Raw genomic sequence first — 19,960 nt, forward strand, 5'->3', positions numbered from 1 at the left:
TGGATACTTATTATTTTAATAATAAGGCAAAATGCAGGTCAATCTTTTAAATATGAAAGATGGCATTGAATATAATGTTGTATCCCTATGCATGTTTAATTACTCAGCATGTACAAGGATTTTTGTGAGAAGCACTAACCCAAGGAATGAAAATTCACTGCAGTCCGATTTTTACCACTACAAAAGTAGCATGCAAGTTCCCATCAGCTGTGTGCATTAATTTTAGCACAACGTATAAAATATTAATATACCTGATGATATCGTCCAATCTTTACATGAGAATGCTTTCGGATCATGCCATCTGTTGGAAGGAGCTGCCAAAAAAAATTTAAAACATCAACTTAGTGGGAATAAAATTAATCACACAAAGTTGTTAATAACATTTCTTTCAAGAAAATGCTGGACATTAAAAAAAAGTTACGAAATAACCTGCTACCATTATTGAATTAATGTTGCTAGTGTGTTACAGCCATGCAAGTAAGAATGTCATTGCACTATATACAATAAACTTATTATAATGTGGATATAGAGTAAAAACATTTTGCTAATCATTAGTACAATCTTATAACTTCTCTATAGAAGCACATACCTCACCAGTTAGCAGTTTGAGCAATGTAGACTTTCCAGCACCATTTGGGCCCACCAGAGCAACTCGTGTGTCTAAATCAATACCAAATTCCAGATTCTTGTAGATATAAGGCTAAAAAACAATATATAGTTATAAAATTCTTCATGTATTTAATGAAAATACCCTAATTTCTTTAGAAAATGCCTACATATATTGCAAAACACTACATAAAAGGTCATGATTCAAATTACCAGTCTTAATAAAACCAATACCAAAGGAGCCATGAACACACTTAAAAGGATACCACCCCCATAAAAGTCAAGTTTAGGATAGATTGGATTACAATATGCATGGAATCTCAAGATGTGACATGTCTGAAAACGGACGTTTTCAATTAAGCTTAAGGGCTTAATACATTTTTACGTTTGGATTAGCACCCCTTGGATCCCATTCTAAACTGCTAGAACCGGCACAATATATATATGTTATATAAAAAAAAAAAAAAAAAAAAATTTAAGTAACAATGCTTCAGTTTAGAAAACATTTTCATCTTGCAAATGAATATACAGTAGACCCCCGCGAAGTCGCAGTTCAGGGTTTGTGGACTCGGTCATTCACGGATTTTTCCTTAGAACCTAACTATTCATTGTTAGCGGAAAGCGCAAATATCCTCCACAACTTTTTATGGCTTTTTTCGTGGCAATACTGTGCTATAGAGAGAACAGGAAGCAAATCTGTTTTTAGGTAATGTATTAAGGTAATTTTTTAGGTAATGTATTAATGTATTAAGCTGAGTTTGCAACAAAATTAAAGTGCTTTGGGGGCATACTGTATTTAGGGTTTAAACTATAAAAATATGCATTTAAAAGGCATTTTTTTAACCACATCCAAAAGTCACTGTTTTTCACAATTCGTGTATACCACATCACAGTACAACTTGAACAGTCAAAAGTTATCACATATAGAACAAGAACTAACCATGATTGGTGGAGCCTCCATTTGTGATATTATGATTAAGGTGCATCATTAGGCGTTAAGTTATTTTTCTACTTGTGATATTTCTTGACTGTCCAAGTCAAACCGGTACAACTGGTTATGCATATATACAGGTCTGTTTAATTAACTGTTGCGGTAAATTAATATATACTATTATTGTGAGGAAACAACTTTTGACTTGGAAAATATCAAGCTCATCCTTGAACAGCTTAGTTTATCTTTCTTATGATTGCACACTTTTGCCTTTTGGCAAAAGGCAATCAATTACACTTTAACTAATAAAGAGGCATACAGTCAATATGTTGAAAATCTACCTCATAATTTATGCTATTTATAAACTACATTTAGATTCAATGTTCACAATCTTATATCTGTATTATAATAAAAAAAATCCCGGGACAAGACGAGACTTTCAAGTCCGGCAAGACGAGACTTGTGCCAAGAGATTTAACCATGCCTGGGGCCAGAAATAAAAGACAGTAGATGACAAAATAGAACGTCATAAAGGATTCAAAAACATTGTCTCGATACACATGTAGAACAGGACAGAGATAATTAAAGTACAAAATTTGAAACTCTCAAAAAATGATAGTAAAGATCGCATAGGCGCAAACAAATGGAAATTACTCAGTGAAATAACGGAACAGCAAAAAGAGATTGAATATATTGTTCGAATTTAAACTTTAAATGTGAGATTTGTAGATCGTCTAATTCGTGTTGCCATCAGGGAGAACTAGTGTTGTTTCCCCCCAATGAAGAGGCGTATCTGAGAGAATTAAAAGATATGTTGTTTGGTGACAGTGAAATCCACATATGCAAGTGGCAGAGATGCAAAGTGGCTGGCACTTAGCACAGGCGAGTGAAGCAAACAGGGGGCGAAGCACCCTAGTTTGCTATAAAATTATTTATTGGGGAGCTTACTTTCTAGAGATTGTGATCACCATCACACAAGGGTATCCACCTAACCACTAATATCATGATAAAATACAATAAAGCAGCTCTCATTCACAGGATAATGCATATTAAAAATCTTACCCCATCTGCAGAATACTTAAAGCTAACATTCTGAACCATAATGACTGGAGGAGGAATCTTCCCACAGGGAGGAAAATAAAATGACAGTGTCTGAAAAATAAAACACCCAGAGGGAGGTTACTGATAATTTTATTCCGTTTCACATAGAAAGCAGAAAATATACTTTTAACAGTAAAAGGCTGCACTGTTCTACCAGTCACATTAACTTATTATATATATATATATATATATATACACACATATATATACATATATATATATATACACACATATATACAGAGAAGGAATCACATTGTATGACAGATGCAGACAAAATATAGAACCTTTAATTGAACAAATTTTGCAAAAGCTTAAACTATGATTTCGACAACATATTTTCAACCATCCAAAGAGGCATTTAGACTTAGTAAAATATCCAGAGGTGTTTGTCAAAAGTTGGATTGCACTGAACACATCTTAGAAAAGGAATAAATAGTAAATATTTTTTGTAAACCAACTACACTTTTTGTTAATGTTAACAATCTCTGTCCACTGACACGTTAAAGTGACTTTTTAAACAATTTTACCATCATTAAACTGCATAATATTTAAACTAATAAATAATAACAATAAAATACATAATAGTATTACTGATAGTTGCACCATTACTTCAAGGTTTCAAGCCCAGGTGCATTACACAGTATTCACCAAATTAAAATTAAAATAAAACAAGTGCAATCTTGGTGATGACATCTTACCAACTGTACCAAACAAACTGCATTAATATGGACCATGCTTCAAGCTAAGCTATTTACATAAATAATAAAAACTGCAACTTGCATTTATAATGCTGTTTGTGGTATAGCCCTGTGGAAGCGCATTAGGGCCACTCTGAAGAAAAAAAAAAAAATATGGACACGGAAGAAAAAAAACTATGTCGAGAATAAATTCGACATGTTGACTATGTCAAGATTAAAGTCGACATTTCCACTTTATTCTCAGTTTATTTTATAATTAAAGTAGAATGTTGTAAACTAAACTTCATCCTAAAATCAATGTTTAATTTACTAGATTTTCTCAAACTCCGTCACAAGTTAATGCAGCACATCAAATACTTTGTGTTAAGTGTTCCCCGACCCAGTCGTTAATCACTACGCTTCTTAAACTGACTTCCTCCACACTAAGAGCAGGCGCCTGCACGAATCACCGCACAGAATTCATTCACTTCATGATATTCCTGCTCTCTACCAAAACCACACGATAATTACCAATCACCACACGATAAACGTCTTTGTGAAATTAAAACTAGTTATTAACTTAGCCGACGGAGTGTTTAGAACTTTAAAAATATCTTCGTTATACATGTTTAATTATGCCATCTATTCAGAGTTGCACCCATCTCTGAACGAGTTGATAGCACATCGCAGAATGAATACAAGCAAAACATACACTAGCAAGTACAAAAACAAGTACAACGTGGCTTGCAGTATTATCCAGTAGTATAGAAACAGTATTTACACATCTGACCTTTTAAAACTAAAGTATCTTCAGGCGACGGATGTGACTCCTTTTTTTCGGCAAAAGTTCTTCTGTTCATCACATGTTCAACTTTACCTTTAGTTCAGTTTCGGAATGCTCTCTGTCCATTTTCACCGCGCGGCATACCAATGCTACTGCCCACTATTTGGTGGTGTAGCAGTGAAAAAGAGCCCTAGTGCAACAAATCTGTGTTTAGCGGTGTAGCAGTGAAAAAGGTCCCCATTTAAACAGTTTCCCGCTGCGCCACGTTCCGAACGGCGTTTAGGCAATTTAAACCGGTGTTGCGGTATAAGAAAAATCCATATCATAAAAAAAAATTAAAAAACGGTTTTCGGTATGAACCGGTATACCGCCCAGCACTAATACATTATATATATACATATATACACACATACATATATATACATACATATATATATATATATATATATATATATACATACATATACATACATATATACACATATACATACACATATACATATATATATATACACATATACATACACATATACATATATATATATACACATATACATACACATATACATATATATATATACACATATACATACACATATACATATATATATATACACATATATATACACATATACATATATATATACACATATATATACACATATACATATATATATACACATATACATATATATATACACATATACATATATATATACACATATACATATATATATACACATATACATATATATATACACATATACATATATACATATATATACACATATACATATACATATATATATGTATGTATTATATATATAGATATTGCCAAGTTGTAAAATTTTGGTTTGCCAGTTTCATAATATTTGAAATACAACTACAAGGATAAAACATATTAAGACAATGTTGAGCTATCAAATTAATCATAAAGTAATCTCTGCTGATATCAGACAATAAATCAGCAGACACAATAGCATAGCATTCCTAAACCTTTATTTTCTGTAACCATGGTTAATATGGAAAAAAAAAAAAAACTTTTTAAAAATATGAACACATTCAAGATTAATCTCACAAATCATGAACGAACAAATTTTTCCACTCCCACAATAAACAGGATGGAGATTTAACACAACAAATAACTACACCACATGCACAGTTTGGGTACACTGCAAGTAGATCAGATAAACGCTTCAGTCCAGTTTTTGTCATTGTGCCAATGCACGAAGAACAAACTGCTGGGCAAAGGCACTGCAATTCGGCCTTTTGTTTACATCATTTCATAGCAGCATCCCAAACAAAACCATCCACCTTTTAACACACTCCGTTCACTTGAGATGAAGAAAATCAGAACCATGATCAACTGGGAATTAAATTCAAGATGTAGAAATAAAATTATGTAACAAAATATTAATGTGAAAATTCAAAAAGTAGATTAGACAAGAGTTTCTTCTCCCTTTACAATTTAAACCAATGCAAGTCTTAGCTGGAACCTGAAATACAGAGCTAGAAACAAAACAAAAATGAAATTGAGACATGCATGTTCCTAAACTGCTCCTTTCTAAAAAGTAAAAAATTGTTATTAATATAGTAACTCCATAATATTTTCAAAAGTTATCTGCTCTTGTTTGTTCAGGCTCAGTGTACTACACTTGTATAATGAAATTCTGAAATGACTTGAATTGCCGTTTCTAATTTTTGTCTCTCTTAATGTCTAAGTGTCAAGTCAGTTACGCCCATATCTACTTCATTCATTGATAATCACCATTTTATCATCATCACTTTAACTTCTATATGCAAATGCGCTGAGCCACATGACATTGCTCATTTTAACCAGACCATATTTTGATTGTCTTGCAGATATTTAGAATAAAGAAAGAATGCAAAATACATTTAGTTGTTTATAAGCTTTTGTTTTTGCAGTGTATCAACAATATAACTCTAGCTGTACTAATGTTCTGTATTAACTAAGTCCAAAAGCAGCAGTTGTAGTACCACTATACTAAAAGATCTACCAACCAAGGTCCTTAAAAAAAATGTATGCTTTCAGGAAAAAGTCCATGTACCATTTAATTAACCACAAACAGAAAAATTAACACTGCTACTAAATAAGGAAAAGTATATTTAAAACCACAACACCACATAGAATTAAGTTATTCCCAACAGCAATTTTGTTGCTAAATTAAAAAATTAAATGCAGCAACATTTCTGCCAAAAACCCAAACTAATCTTATATTCTGTGTGAAATACAAGCAATTTTAAGTTATAAAAAGTACATTTTAGTGTGAATGTTGCACACCCAAGAACAAGAGATCTGAAGCAGGATAAACATGTTTTTAGACACTACCATGCTTGAACAGCAAGCTGAAAAACCATATGATTTTATTTAACAATTTATACCATTTCTTTAAAAGTATGTATTTCATTTAATTTCATGTACACTGGTCTTTATTTCTTAATATTATCTGGACAGCCAAATAAATTAGGTTTAAAAGCTATAAACTCTCCATGCTGAAATCTGTATCCACTGGTAAATCCAGATTTCACTAAACATGTTGCTTCCAGGAACATATACACATTATATGGGCTATCTGTACAATTTTGTAAAATAAGGCTTACAAAGCACAGACCTTCGAGCGGTTGCCTTTACCAGTAATTTAAAAAAACCCATTTTTAATTTTATTATTTCTAACACAAGTTGAGATTTCTTTAACAAAGCAGATCTTTTGTTCCCACAATCCTAAAGGTCTTCGGTTAATAGTAAACTTTCCTTACCTTGTCATTCACTACTCTTTCAGTGAGACCAGAGGCAACCATTTTCTGCAGTGTCTTTTCTTTACTCTGTGCCTGTCTGGCCAACTTGGCAGATCCATGACCAAAACGTGCAATGTAATTCTGTGAACCAAAACGTATATACATTATTAACAAATTAAGTAATTATTATATACTAGCCAACCCGCGGCGTACCATACGCCACATAATCAGGCCGCTTTTTTAATGATTTTTAAGCACAGGGAAAAAATTAACATTTGAAAAATCCGGAGGAGAGGGGAAGGACGTTGATGGGCGGGGTGAAGCCTCGCGAAGCATCAACACGTTTGAAGCAATTGTGTCGGAAATCGTATTGAAGCTTCGAAGCATTTGACACTCGCCTCTCTCGTGACACCTCCTGGCCATTTTCATTAACGTTACAGAAAGTTATGATACACTTCAATGACGTCTGTTAAAAGTCGTATTGCTTTTATTTTTTCGTAGCTACAGACTGACAACGAAGAGAAGGGTTCGTCAGCAGCTTCTAGTGTCTGATGTCTAAAAAATATAAATATAACTAATGCCGACAGGCAGAATGTACTATACGATAGCAAGAGTTAAACAAAATAAGACGCCTCACCTCATGCATTCCCGGCTCTTTCAATTAGTATTTACTTTTGTACTGTATCATTATAAATCGCTCGTTATTAGTATTATAATTAACCTTGATCTTTTCTTGAGATCACATTTAATAGCCTTAAATGTTTTGTTTGGTCTGTCTTAATTAAAACGGAGTAGACAGAAAATAAAGGTTTATCCCTGTACTTTGCCATGATATAGGTAAGGACATTTGAGAAAGAAAATGTGAAATCCTTAAATCACAGATGTCATTATTCGATCAAGTATTAAAAACACAGTGTCGAAACCTTAGTATAGAACGGCGCAACACTGTTTGCGATTCTGGCCGCTTTTCGCGTACTGAGTTGTTTGGGAGTCACAGTTGAGAAACAGTTTTTTAATGTCTTTTAAGCACAGGGGAAAAAATGAACATGTGGCCTGGTGCATTGTGGAAGATTGTGGGTTCATTTCCCGGTTTGTCCCTGTGTGGATAGCAAATTATACGCGACAAACAAACTGTTTTACACGCTGCAAACCAATCCGCGCTGCTTTTTCAATGTTTTTTAATCCTTCGAGTTGCTAATTAACTAACTAACACCCACCCACTCAGCTTGTGTGAAAAAAATGCGCCCGTTCTTTTATCAAAGACGTGGTGATCATGTTTTGTAGACTCAATATATATTGGCTTTTCACTCAGCGCGAGGGCGCGCATTCATCTGGGATTATTACATCTTGCTAGACTAATCTGCTACATGGCTGCGTTTGAAAAACCGACTTATCCCGGATGAGTTTCACCGGCATTAATGATTAGGAATCTGGTTGGAACAAAACCCTGCAGCCACAGGGGTTCACCAGGACCGAGTTTAGCAAACACTGCTGAACAGAGACGAAACCGACTCAGGTGAGGAGTGGGGGCGGGCAAAGTAGTTGGAGCTATTGATTATTCAGTGTTGTTTGCCTGGGTGTCTGATCTGCTCAACAGGATTATAAATAAAAGGAAAACAATGTGAAGGCAATGTCACAGGTGATCCTGTGGCATAGCGGGTCCACAGCTCCCCTTCAAAAGCCCATTTTTAAATAAATAATCATCACACTCACAGTGTAGACTCGTGGTTTGGGCATTTCTCCCCTGTGCAGTGTGTGAGCGAGTGAGGAGAGAGAGAGAAAGCCAGTAAGTTACAGTGAGCGAGAGCAGGCTTGAAGGCAATGTGTTCCTGTGGTATAGCGGCTCCATAGCTCACATTCAATATTAGTATTATAATTAACCTTGATCTTTTCTTGAGATCACATTTAATAGCCTTAAATGTTTTGTTTGGTCTGTCTTAATTAAAAAGGAGTAGACAGAAAATAAAGGTTTATCCCTGTACTTTGACATGATATAGGTAAGCACATTTGAGCGCTTTGAGTAATGAGAAAAGCGCTATATAAATGCAAAGAATTATTAATTATTATTATTATTATTATTTGAGAAAGAAAATGTGAAATCCTTAAATCACAGATGTCATTATTCGATCAAGTATTAAAATCTGCAGTGCTTTGAAAGCTCGACACAGTGTCGAAACCTTAGTATAGAACGGCACATCACTACCTGTGAGTCACGTAGAGTTTTCATTGTTGTTTGCGATTCTGGCCGCTTTTCGCGTACTGAGTTGTTCGGGAGTCACAGTTGAGAAACAGTTTTTTAATGTCCTTTAAGCACAGGGGAAAAAATGAACATGTGGCCCGGTGCATTGTGGAACATTGTGGGTTCACTTCCCGGTTTGTCCCTGTGTGGATAGGAAATTATCCGCGACAAACAAACTGTTTTACACGCTGCAAACCAATCCGCGCCACTTTTTCAATGTTTTTTAATCCTTCCAGTTGCTAATTAACTAACTAACACCCACCCACTCAGCTTGTGTGAAAAAAAATGCGCCCGTTCTTTTATCAAAGACTTGGTGATCATGTTTTGTAGACTCAATATATATTGGCTTTTCACTCAGCGCGAGGCCACGCATTCATCTGGGATTATTACATCTTGCTAGACTAATCTGCTACACGGCTGCGTTTGAAAAACCGACTTATCCCGGATGAGTTTCACCGGCATTAATGATTAGGAATCTGGTTGGAACAAAACCCTGCAGCCACAGGGGTTCACCAGGACCGAGTTTGGCAAACACTGCTGAATAGAGACGAAACCGACTCAGGTGAGGAGTGGGGGCGGGCAAAGTAGTTGGAGCTATTGATTATTCAGTGTTGTTTGCCTGGGTGTCTGATGTGCTCAACAGGATTATAAATAAAAGGAAAACAATGTGAAGGCAATGTCACAGGTGATCCTGTGGTATGTGTGTGTGTGTGTGTGTGTGTGTGGCTCTCTCTCTCGCGCTGCCTCTGTGTGAACCAATATTCCACTGAGGTTGACTAATGAAAAGTCAATGTAGCTCAGAGCTGCAAGTGGAATGTGGCACAGACAAACAGAAATGACGGCATGTTTTTCGAGGCGTCGCGTCCGAGTTGGTGGGCGTGACTGATTTTTTCGTCGTATCCAATGGTCTAAGAGTTGGTGGGCGTGGCTCCTTCCTGCGTGCGCCATTGGCGTCTTACTTGTCGGCGGTTTAGTGAATCCACGCCCCTTCCGGCGTGCTTTCCATGGTCGGCTACTTGTTTCCTGGCTTAGTGAATTATATATATAGATATATAATCCCTGTGTGCGTCCAGGTGTCCGTGTGTGGGTGTCTTCTGGTGAAGTGCGTATGCGCGGGGCACGGTGCGATGCGTGATATTACTGTCAGAGAAAGTTAGAGGCGTTTTACGGAAATACAAACCAGTATTATCGCGAGAGGTAATTAAAGGTACACAATACAGTGACGCATATTACAGCCACTTACAAGGCAGTATTACTGTCAGAGGAGATTAAAGGCATATTACCGACGCGCACGCCTGTATTACCGCCAGAGAAAATTAAAGGTATATTACGGACGTACAAGCCAGCGGATGTACAAGCCAGTATCCTTTAATAAGGGCGCACACAGGCATCCTTCAATAAGGGCGCGCACAAAAAGGCGAGCCTCAAAAGGGCAACCTCAATTGGGCGCAGCTAATAAAGGTGTGCGTAAATAAAGATCTGCACCTTTGGTGCTCTTCACATATTCCAGAACCATCTGAACTAAATTATCTACGAACGTCTTTATTCGCCACGCTCAATTGAGGTCGTCCTTTTGAAGTTCGCCTTTTTGTGCACGCCCTTATTGAATAGAGCCGTACAAGACAGTATTACTGTCACAGAAAATTAAAGACACACAATACACGGCGGCAGCCCACGAAGAACGGTCAGCTCAGCAAGTAAACATCAACAAAAAAAGGCTGAAAGAAAGAAAATGAATGAAAAAATGAAAAAGAATGAGGTCAAAGTCCCTTGCCATTTAATATAGACTGTTCCTACTAATGTTTATGCACTACTGTTCCAGCGCCCGTTATTGTAACGGGCTAAATGACTAGTTTAAAATAAAGCATGCAAGATTTAATTTGGCTACAAATGTAGAAGTACATTAAAAGTATGGTGGAATGCATTTGTATTAACAAAAAAGTCTATAATTGAACCTGTCACCAATAAACATTGTTTACAATTTTTTATTTTAATTTAATTTAATTATTTAAAGCCATGGCTATTATTTATTAGTTCACTTAAGCTGCTTACTGCTAAACATTACACGCAAGTCTTTGGTGGTGTTGGTGTGAAACAGATTAGAAATGAGGTTACTATACTGACTTTTTACCTCATGTCAAATAAAATTTTGAAAACAAATACAAAATAAATCATCTCAGCCATAAACAGCATTTGAAAAGTATTATATTTAAAATTATCAGGATACATACCTAACACGTTTACTTTGCAAATTAAGTAATTCTCCACCCAAAAATGTTGTTTTAATATGTTACTTATATTATGCAGTTTGTACTGATGGTCAGTAAATTCTATTGTGATGTTTTCATATAGAACAAGAGAAAATAGTTTATGATTAATGGATTGTGATGGCGACCAGTTCGTTCCAATGGCAAACAATATAAAAAAAAAAACAAAAACAAAAAACAATCATTTTAAAAAGAAAAGAATTCAAGTTACTTGTGTTCATAATCCACCTGCACATTATCCAAAAAGATAGGACTTTTGACCAGTGATTGAGCGAAAGATGAAAGTTGTCAATTCAGAAGCACAAAATTATGGGAATGCATCTTTCCAGTTTAACTTCTATGCCAATTTTTCTTGAAGTATTAATATTTCGGTAGAAAATCAAAGCATTTTGCACATTTTAGGTATTTGACTGGATAGCAGACACTATTATTTTTTCCATGGACTTTTTCATATTTTTTATCAGAACAGAATGGGTTGCCATTATGGTCCATTCTATCAAACTTATCTCTCGCTCTGCATGAAAACATGAGATTAAAATATTTTTTGGCCTTCACTACAAATTAAATGGGGTAATATATTAAAAAGTAGACAATTGTTGGATAGAATATTCCATTGAAATAAAAAACCCTGATTGGAAATACATATGAAAATATCAGTGTGTAAAGGTGTTGCATCACAAATTGTAGACCTTGAAAATCAATTCACTTTGAAAAAAAGAAGACAAAAAACACAAAATTTGTAAAATGGAAAAAATCTGCTGTATGTTTACTTAATCCTGTATTAATGGAGAATTTAAAAGTAGCATTATTCCTCCACCCATAAAAAAATTTACATTTAGATAAAACACGTACTTCCCAATTAAAAACTAACTAAAAACCATCATATTGTTGATTACAGTTTATGACAATAATTTTAAACAGAGCAGGGCTGTCAAATTAGCCAAAAGAGAATGCTTGAATATTCATAAAAATAAGAATATATTCAAATATATTAACGATGGTGGGCGCTACTAGTACATGCTTTTCTGTATACTTTATTACTAGTGTAACACTGCAGCAGCCAACACAAAACAAACACCAGCAGCAATTAAAAAAAAACGAAAATACTAGTGGTTCTTGGGCAACCATTATTCAAATATAAGAGCCATCAATATCCCAAGCAGCTGCACTCCCTAGAAAGGTGAAGAATCAGCACCACCATCTTCATACTTTCAGTCTGGTACTAATGACTGGGTGACTAAGTCTTAAACAGCTCAGCTTGTTGGAAGCACCTTCGAATGTAAAAATAGGATCCTTTCCAGCTGCTTCTTGCTGAAGGGGTTTTGTTACTCTACCTTCTTAAAATACTTCAAAGATGTTCTATTGGATTGAAGTTATAGGACATACTTGGCCAGATCACAGTTTTCTATTTTTCAAATTTAAGACTTGTGTGCTTTTTGCAGTGTGTTTGGGATCTTGTCATGCTGGAAAATTCTTCTCCTGCCAAACTCGAGACTGAGAGGTCATCTTTTCATTCACTATTTGGGCACCATCCATAAAAGATATCTTTTCTACACCTATTGCACTCATGCAACCTCATATTAAACACTCACACCTCCACATTTCATGCTAAATATAGTGGAACCCATATGATCCAAAGGATTTTTTTGTTTTTCATCTGAACACAATTTGGGTTTTTAATTGTTCAGGCAATTCGTTATCATGTGGAGTCATATTGCTTTGTGATCACAGGTTAAATGTGGATTTCAATGCAAAATGCTGAAAAATAGTAACTTTCATATTCAACTTCAAAAAAAGATCAGACTTTACCTTCATATGGGCAATCTGATCTTGTTCCCAGTTGTAGCGTTTCATCTGATTTTCTTCTAATTCAAACCTTGTCTTCACATACTGATCATAATTACCCTTGAAGAGAATTAAAACAAGACTTGAAATTCAAACAAAGTATGGTCAGCTTATCAGTTTACTTAAACTAAATAGTTTACCGATTGGATGTGCCTAGAACATGTTCTATTACGCAGTTAATACAATACAATAATACAATATATATAGTCTAGTCACCCATGCTACATTGGAAAATTTATTTTTCACTGGAGAATTTAAACTTTTCAAATAATAACTAGAAGTAATTTTGAACAATCCTTCAACTAAACTGAATTAAATCAGCATGCATATTAAAAAGGACAAAAATTTTAAATAATTTTAATTTTACACAACATAAAAAAACATAACACAAGCAAGATGTATAGTTCATAAAAGGATAAAGACAGTCAGTATAATCCTTAGCACCAGGGCTACTTAAGGGCATGTACTCTGACAGGAATGTAAAAGAAACAATACCATACCAGTACACTGTAAAAGGATTTCCAGATAAATGAATACTTACTGTATAATACTTTAATTTACGGTTGTGCAAGTGAATTATATTAGTGCAAACTCCATTCAAAAAATCTTGTGAATGAGATATCAATACTAGAATCCGTTTAAAACTGAAAAAAGAAACAAAAAAAACACTTAATAAGGACTGGTTCAAAAACAACTTTAAAAAGAACACATTTTTATCAGACATCTTAAGAATTTTATCAACACTTGCACTTTAACCTTAAAAATTGACAATTAACATTACTATATTTTATACATATACGTATATAAAATATGTGCACCACCACATTTTCAGTATGTGGACCAATTAATTAAAGATGTACAGTAAAAGCTGCTTAAGATTATCTTTTTTAGTGCCACAGCTTTCAGATTTCCTCATAACTATGCAATTCACATTTGCTTTAGTGTCTCCATGTCCATGAAACAAATAATGATAGAATCAGTCAATGAAACAATAATAGAAGAGATAGAAGGAAAACTGAAATGCTTCTTCAGATCATATATAAAATTCTGTTTGACAACAGGTTTGAACTTTAAAGTGTCAATTTGCAGTATTTAGGTAATTCACTATAGCTGTGCTGCAGATACAGAGTATGTCCTAAAGAGGAAACACATCATTGATGCAAATCTTAAGGAGCTTAATTAGATCCAGTAACCAACCTGAGAACATGCAACAGAAAGGACTTTTTTACAAATCTTACCTATGATACAGCATTCACAATTCAATTGACAATAGTTACAGAATTCCTTATGTTTAACCACTACACATAGTAGTGAAGTATAATGATCTAGCATACTTATAGTACTTGTGTTATGTAGGCTGGAGTCTATCCCAGTCAGCATCCCCATCAGCAAGAGGCACAAAAAGAAGTGGCCATTCCAGACAGAATGCCGGTCCCCCATACAGCAGACAGCAATTCAGACCAGATCTTTGGAATATGAAAGTTACCAAAGAAAAGCCTATGCAATGAGTGACCACACTACAATTCAAATGCAGCCTCTTAGTGCTGTGACGCAACATTTATTAATCAACTTTTCTGATGAAACAGGATTTTCAAGGAACAGTAACAGTACTTGCTTTAAGGACATATTTCTAGCACCCTCTTTAATAAAATCCCTGTGTGCGTCCATGTGTGTGTGTCTTCTGGTGAAGTGCGCATGCGCGGGGCATTCTTTAATAAAGGACATCATTGCTGGGGAGAGTGCTGATTGGGTACTCGTGGCCGCGCTCATAAAATCCATTGCTGGGGAGACACCGCACATACAATAATCAGCTGCACGCCAGCACAGATTAAAATACTTGCTGGGGAACTGCACAGTACTTGCTGGAGAGACGCAACAGCCACGATTATCAGCTGCACGTCACACATTAGATCAGTTCCTGGGGAGACTCTGCTGATTGCCCACTGTTTTGACAGAAAATTAAATGCATATTACGGACAAGGCGGAAGTACAGGGAAGGGCAGAATGAGTGGCAAAGTCACCGGCCTCTACCAGATGCGTCAAAGGCCGCCTGACGCGTTACACAAGACAGACAGGGCAGGACCTATAAAATATCGCGCTGGAGAGACACCACAGCAAGCTAAAATAAAGAGAGGCAGGATAGGAGATCTTCAAACAGACATAACACATCAATCAACAGCCACAGAGAAGAGGATAAATGTAATATTAATTATACTTACTGTATTGTCATATACGTTTCTATTTTATTTTTATTATTATTTTACTTAAGGCTTCTTGCAAAAATATTTGACAAAAAAAAAATTAAGACAAGAAACGGAATGAGGTCAAGGCCCCTTGCCATTTAATATAGACTGTTCCTACTAATGTTTAACGGGCGCTAGAACAGTAGTGTATATTGTAACGGGCTTAATGTCTAGTTTAAGTTATAAAATGTTTAAACATTGTGTAAAAACTACTTCACTTTGAAATAATCTGTTAGTGAAGTAACATTTAAAATCCCTAAACAGGATAAAATCCTAGTAAAGGGAGCCATCTAGTGACCAATACTAGACAACATAATACCATTTTTATTTTCAGATAAGGGATTTAAGTAGTAGTAGTATTGTTAGAAATGTATCAGTCAGACATGCATATGTTTGAATGTTAATTTATTGTTCATTTTTTCTTTAAACAATCAAGCTAATAATTTGAGTGTAAATTACACTATACAGTAATCCCTCGCTATATCGCGCTTCGACTTTCGCGGCTTCACTCTTATCGTGGATTTTATATGTAAGCATATTTAAATACAGATCGCGGATTTTTTGCTGGTTCACGGATTTCTGCGGACAATGGGTCTTTTAATTTCTGGTACATGCTTCCTCAGTTGGTTTGCCCAGTTGATTTCATACAAGGGACGCTATTGGCAGATGGCTGAGAAGCTACCCAACCAGAGCGCGTATTACCTATTAAATAAAACTCCTCAAATATATTGTGAGCAAGGGGGCTGTTCGCACCCCAAGAAGATACGACCGCTCCTCAAAAGACACTGAAAGATTACCTTCACATTGCTCTTTTCCTTGCTGGGCTTAAATGTGGCTGCTTTGTCAAGCGATATGCTTCCTGCATGGTGCTTCGCATACTTAAAAGCTTGAACGGCACATATTGATTTTTGATTGTTTGTTTTTCCTCTGTCTCTCTCTCCGACATTCTCTGCTCCTGACGGAGGGGGTGTGAGCAGGGGGGCTGTTCGCACCACTAATGCTGAAAGACTACCTTTACATTGCTCCCTTCCTAGCAGCTGCGTTGTCCGGCAGTGCTTCGGATACTTAATAGCCCAAACAGCCCTATTGATTCTGATTGTTCGCTTTTATCTCTCTCTCTCTGACATTCTCTGCTCCTGACGCGCACTCCTTTGAAGAGGAAGATATGTTTGCATTCTTTTAATTGTGAGACGGAATTGTCATCTCTGTCTTGTCATGGAGCACAGTTTAAACTTTTGAAAAAGAGACAAATGTTTGTTTGCAGTGTTTGAATAAAGTTCCTGTCTCTCTACAACCTCCTGTGTTTCTGTGCAAATCTGTGACCCAAGCATGACAATATAAAAATAACCATATAAACATATGGTTTCTACTTCGCAGATTTTCACCTTTCGCGGGGGGTTCTGGAACGCAACCCCCGCGATCGAGGAGGGATTACTGTACATCATTTTAAAGATCTTTTGAAAATAGAAGGTGTCAGGTTCCCAAGATAACCGTTTTAAGTAAAGCAATATTTTGCTTTTCCCCATAAAATTCACCAAGAATTTTACAATTGTGACACTACAGGGTACTTGGCGAGTCTGTATGTGAAGTAAAAATAAATTGCAATCACAATGAATATTCTGAAATGCTTTCCAGCATAGCCATTTAGTTCAGTAGTGGGCCAATATTAAATTTAAGCTCTACTAGCTAAAGTGTCGACATTACTGAAGGAGTAATTGGGACTCACAAGTACAAATATTATTTTCATTTTGTTTTTACATTCTGGATTGGCACACTTATGCACAGTTTCATATATATGTCTACTTGGTGTGAAACAGCCAAGAGTCCCATTTACTTTTGAATTAATGTTGACTTCATCCTTCAGCCTCCAACAAGTTTTGGTGTATTCTTCACTGTTACGGTTATAACACAGAAACTGAAGTCACAGAACTTGTTGTGAACAAAAAAGCAAACTAGCATCATTGACACAGGCAAGACTGGGGCCAAGACAGTGAAAAAAACATGCACTTTTACTTAATTGCTCATACACATACCTAAGAAATAAAATTCACCTCCACAAAATGCACGAGATACATGTATTAAGAGAGGATCTAAAAATGTATTAAGTCCATGTTATTAAAAGTTAAGTCTGCGCTGTAAACATTAAAGTTTGTGCTAATCCTAAGGTCACAAATTATATATGGCTATCACACTGCAGTCTAATTCAATTAATACAAGGTACAGAAGGGGGTAAACTTTTAACAAAAGTTATGGATGTCATTTAATAAAAAGAATATTGGAATTTATGTTACATTCTAAGTTCTACGGTAGATTTCATTTTGACAACATTTTCTGATTGGAAGGTAAAGCCTGTGGCAAAACCACTGGAATCTGGATCATCGATTATAATTCCTTCGCTTGGATTATGTTGTCTGATGAAATGGCAACAAGATGCTACTCATGCAGCCAAACCTTTTAAGCCTCATGCAAAGATTTTGTCTGTATGATCCACTGGGAAATACAAGGTCTTCATTTAGTAGTATTCTAGTTTTGCTATTTCATTTTCAACTTTACCTTTGCATTTTCTGCACAGTTGGCAGTTTGTGAGAAGTAACTGCATGAAGGCAACATACATCTCCCGTCATGTTTGTTGGTTAGTTTCTAAACCTTCTTTGGCAGCATGTCTTTTGCCAAGTAACATTGTTTATGTCTCAACGTTTTCTTGTTTGACATACCTCTCGCAAGCATACCGATATTGTTGTTTATGTTGGTTCAACCTGGCTTTCTACTACAATAATTCAACTTGCATTTACCTTTTTTGCATTTCATTTATTGTAGAGTTATGTGTCGTCTGTGAAGCTGGAATAAATTGTATTTGAACATTACCTCAAACTGATCAATCAATGTCTGATCTATGGTTCTGCAGTCAAGGAACTGCTAAAGACAGATACAAATATTTTTCTGTACCAACTCAACAACGTTTTACCCCTCTGCAGTACTCATATTGACAGAATAAATGAGAGACTATCATATTCTGTCTTCTCAGCAAGCTCACACACCAATAGGCTACTAGTCCAAAATGAAATGGCAATACAACTGATTAAGGAGGTTTCCCATTTGCCAGACTTACTATATGTTCTACACATCTATAGATCATGCGAAGTAGAGGTTGGAAGCAAAATCCCCTACAAATAATGCTTGCAGCGACTGGAGGCACAATGTGTATAATAGTGGTACAAAAAAATCACAGCATTTTGCAGTTTAGTAAATGCACAGGTTTAAAATCACAATTTTGATTTAATTGTGCAGCACTATCGTATAACATACCATGACTGTGGGGAGGCGCATGGGGTGGGTAAATGCTGACCATAACCCTTAGGGCTCGTTTATACTTCACGCTCAGAACGCGTACACATCATGGCTGCCACGCGTTCCCAGCGTTCATTTGACGCATCCTCTGAAATTAACGCGACACGTGCACAAGTTGCAGTGCCAGCAAAAAGCTGGGGGGTGCAGTGTGCTAAAAGGTTGAATGTGACATCAGAGTCTGTTTACTATCTACATGTGACAAAAAGTCGATTTGCGGATCCTACGAGATCAATGTGCGTGCTTCAATGTTTGATGAATGGTTCAATGTGGTGAAGCAAAATGCCGACATACAAATGCATTCGTGGTGCTTTTATTTTCAAGCATTGCATATTCCCGATCGTAACGACACGATACATTTTAAAAGTCTCACATGCCGTCTTTTTTTTCTGTGGCTTCCTCCGGACCTGACAACAGCGGCAAACAGCAATAGAGGCCACACAAAACACAATAAATGTATGATATTCCAACTCTGAACATTTAGAATCCTAAGATTTATACTTGATATCACTTTCATGATGAAATGCATTAAAGTATGTATGTTACGTTTTATAGATAAGTGGTCATTATTTAAATGAAATTAACGATTTAATAATTACACACATGGGGGTGACACGGTGGCAGAGCGGTAGCACGGCTGTCTTGCAGGGAGTCACGTCGCTGGTATTTTCTGCCTGGAGTTTACATATTTTCCTGCTGGGTTCCCAGTGTGCTCTGGTTTCCTTCCAAAGATATGCAAATTTGGTGACACTAAAATGATGCTAGTGTATGTGAGTGCTTGTATTCACCTTGTGATGAGCCAATGCCTCGTCCAGGGATTGTTTCTGCCTTGTGCCCAATGCTAGCTGGAATGCACGTGCCCAATGCTAGCTGGAATGCACACATCCCTGGATTGATGAATTTCATCATTAAACATCCTTTTCAGAGATATTGCGGTAAGGTGTCATCGGAATTTAATGGGTGTTCCAGGCAATTCACAACACAGTGAAGCCGAACCCATTCTCAGTGTGATAATATCTCACACTGCCATCCGGTGGATTCCTCCAGATTTACGTAAAGTACGCGCGCAAGTATAAACCTTACAATGCTTGCGTAGCAGGAGGGTCCGCTGCTGCAAGCGTTGCGTGAAGTATAAACCCGGTCCAACTGTTGAAAATCAGAAAGG

General features: G+C 36.1%; 1 protein-coding gene across 3 annotated transcripts in view; it reads right to left on the reverse strand.

The window, feature by feature from the left end:
- The window catches only part of abcf2a (ATP-binding cassette, sub-family F (GCN20), member 2a), a 48,561-nt gene that overhangs the window by 20,333 nt on the left and 8,268 nt on the right, over window positions 1-19,960 (reverse strand). For all 3 annotated transcript variants that reach the window (XM_028803873.2, XM_028803874.2, XM_028803875.2), the window contains exons 7-12: window positions 13,749-13,851; window positions 13,172-13,267; window positions 6,878-6,997; window positions 2,600-2,689; window positions 590-700; window positions 252-314 (exon numbers count right to left, since the gene is read on the reverse strand). In XM_028803873.2, coding sequence (XP_028659706.1) covers window positions 252-314; window positions 590-700; window positions 2,600-2,689; window positions 6,878-6,997; window positions 13,172-13,267; window positions 13,749-13,851 — 583 coding nt within the window. The remainder of the gene's footprint in view (window positions 1-251; window positions 315-589; window positions 701-2,599; window positions 2,690-6,877; window positions 6,998-13,171; window positions 13,268-13,748; window positions 13,852-19,960) is intronic.

The sequence above is a fragment of the Erpetoichthys calabaricus genome, chromosome 6 (assembly GCF_900747795.2).
Source record: "Erpetoichthys calabaricus chromosome 6, fErpCal1.3, whole genome shotgun sequence".
Lineage (NCBI taxonomy): Eukaryota > Metazoa > Chordata > Cladistia > Polypteriformes > Polypteridae > Erpetoichthys > Erpetoichthys calabaricus.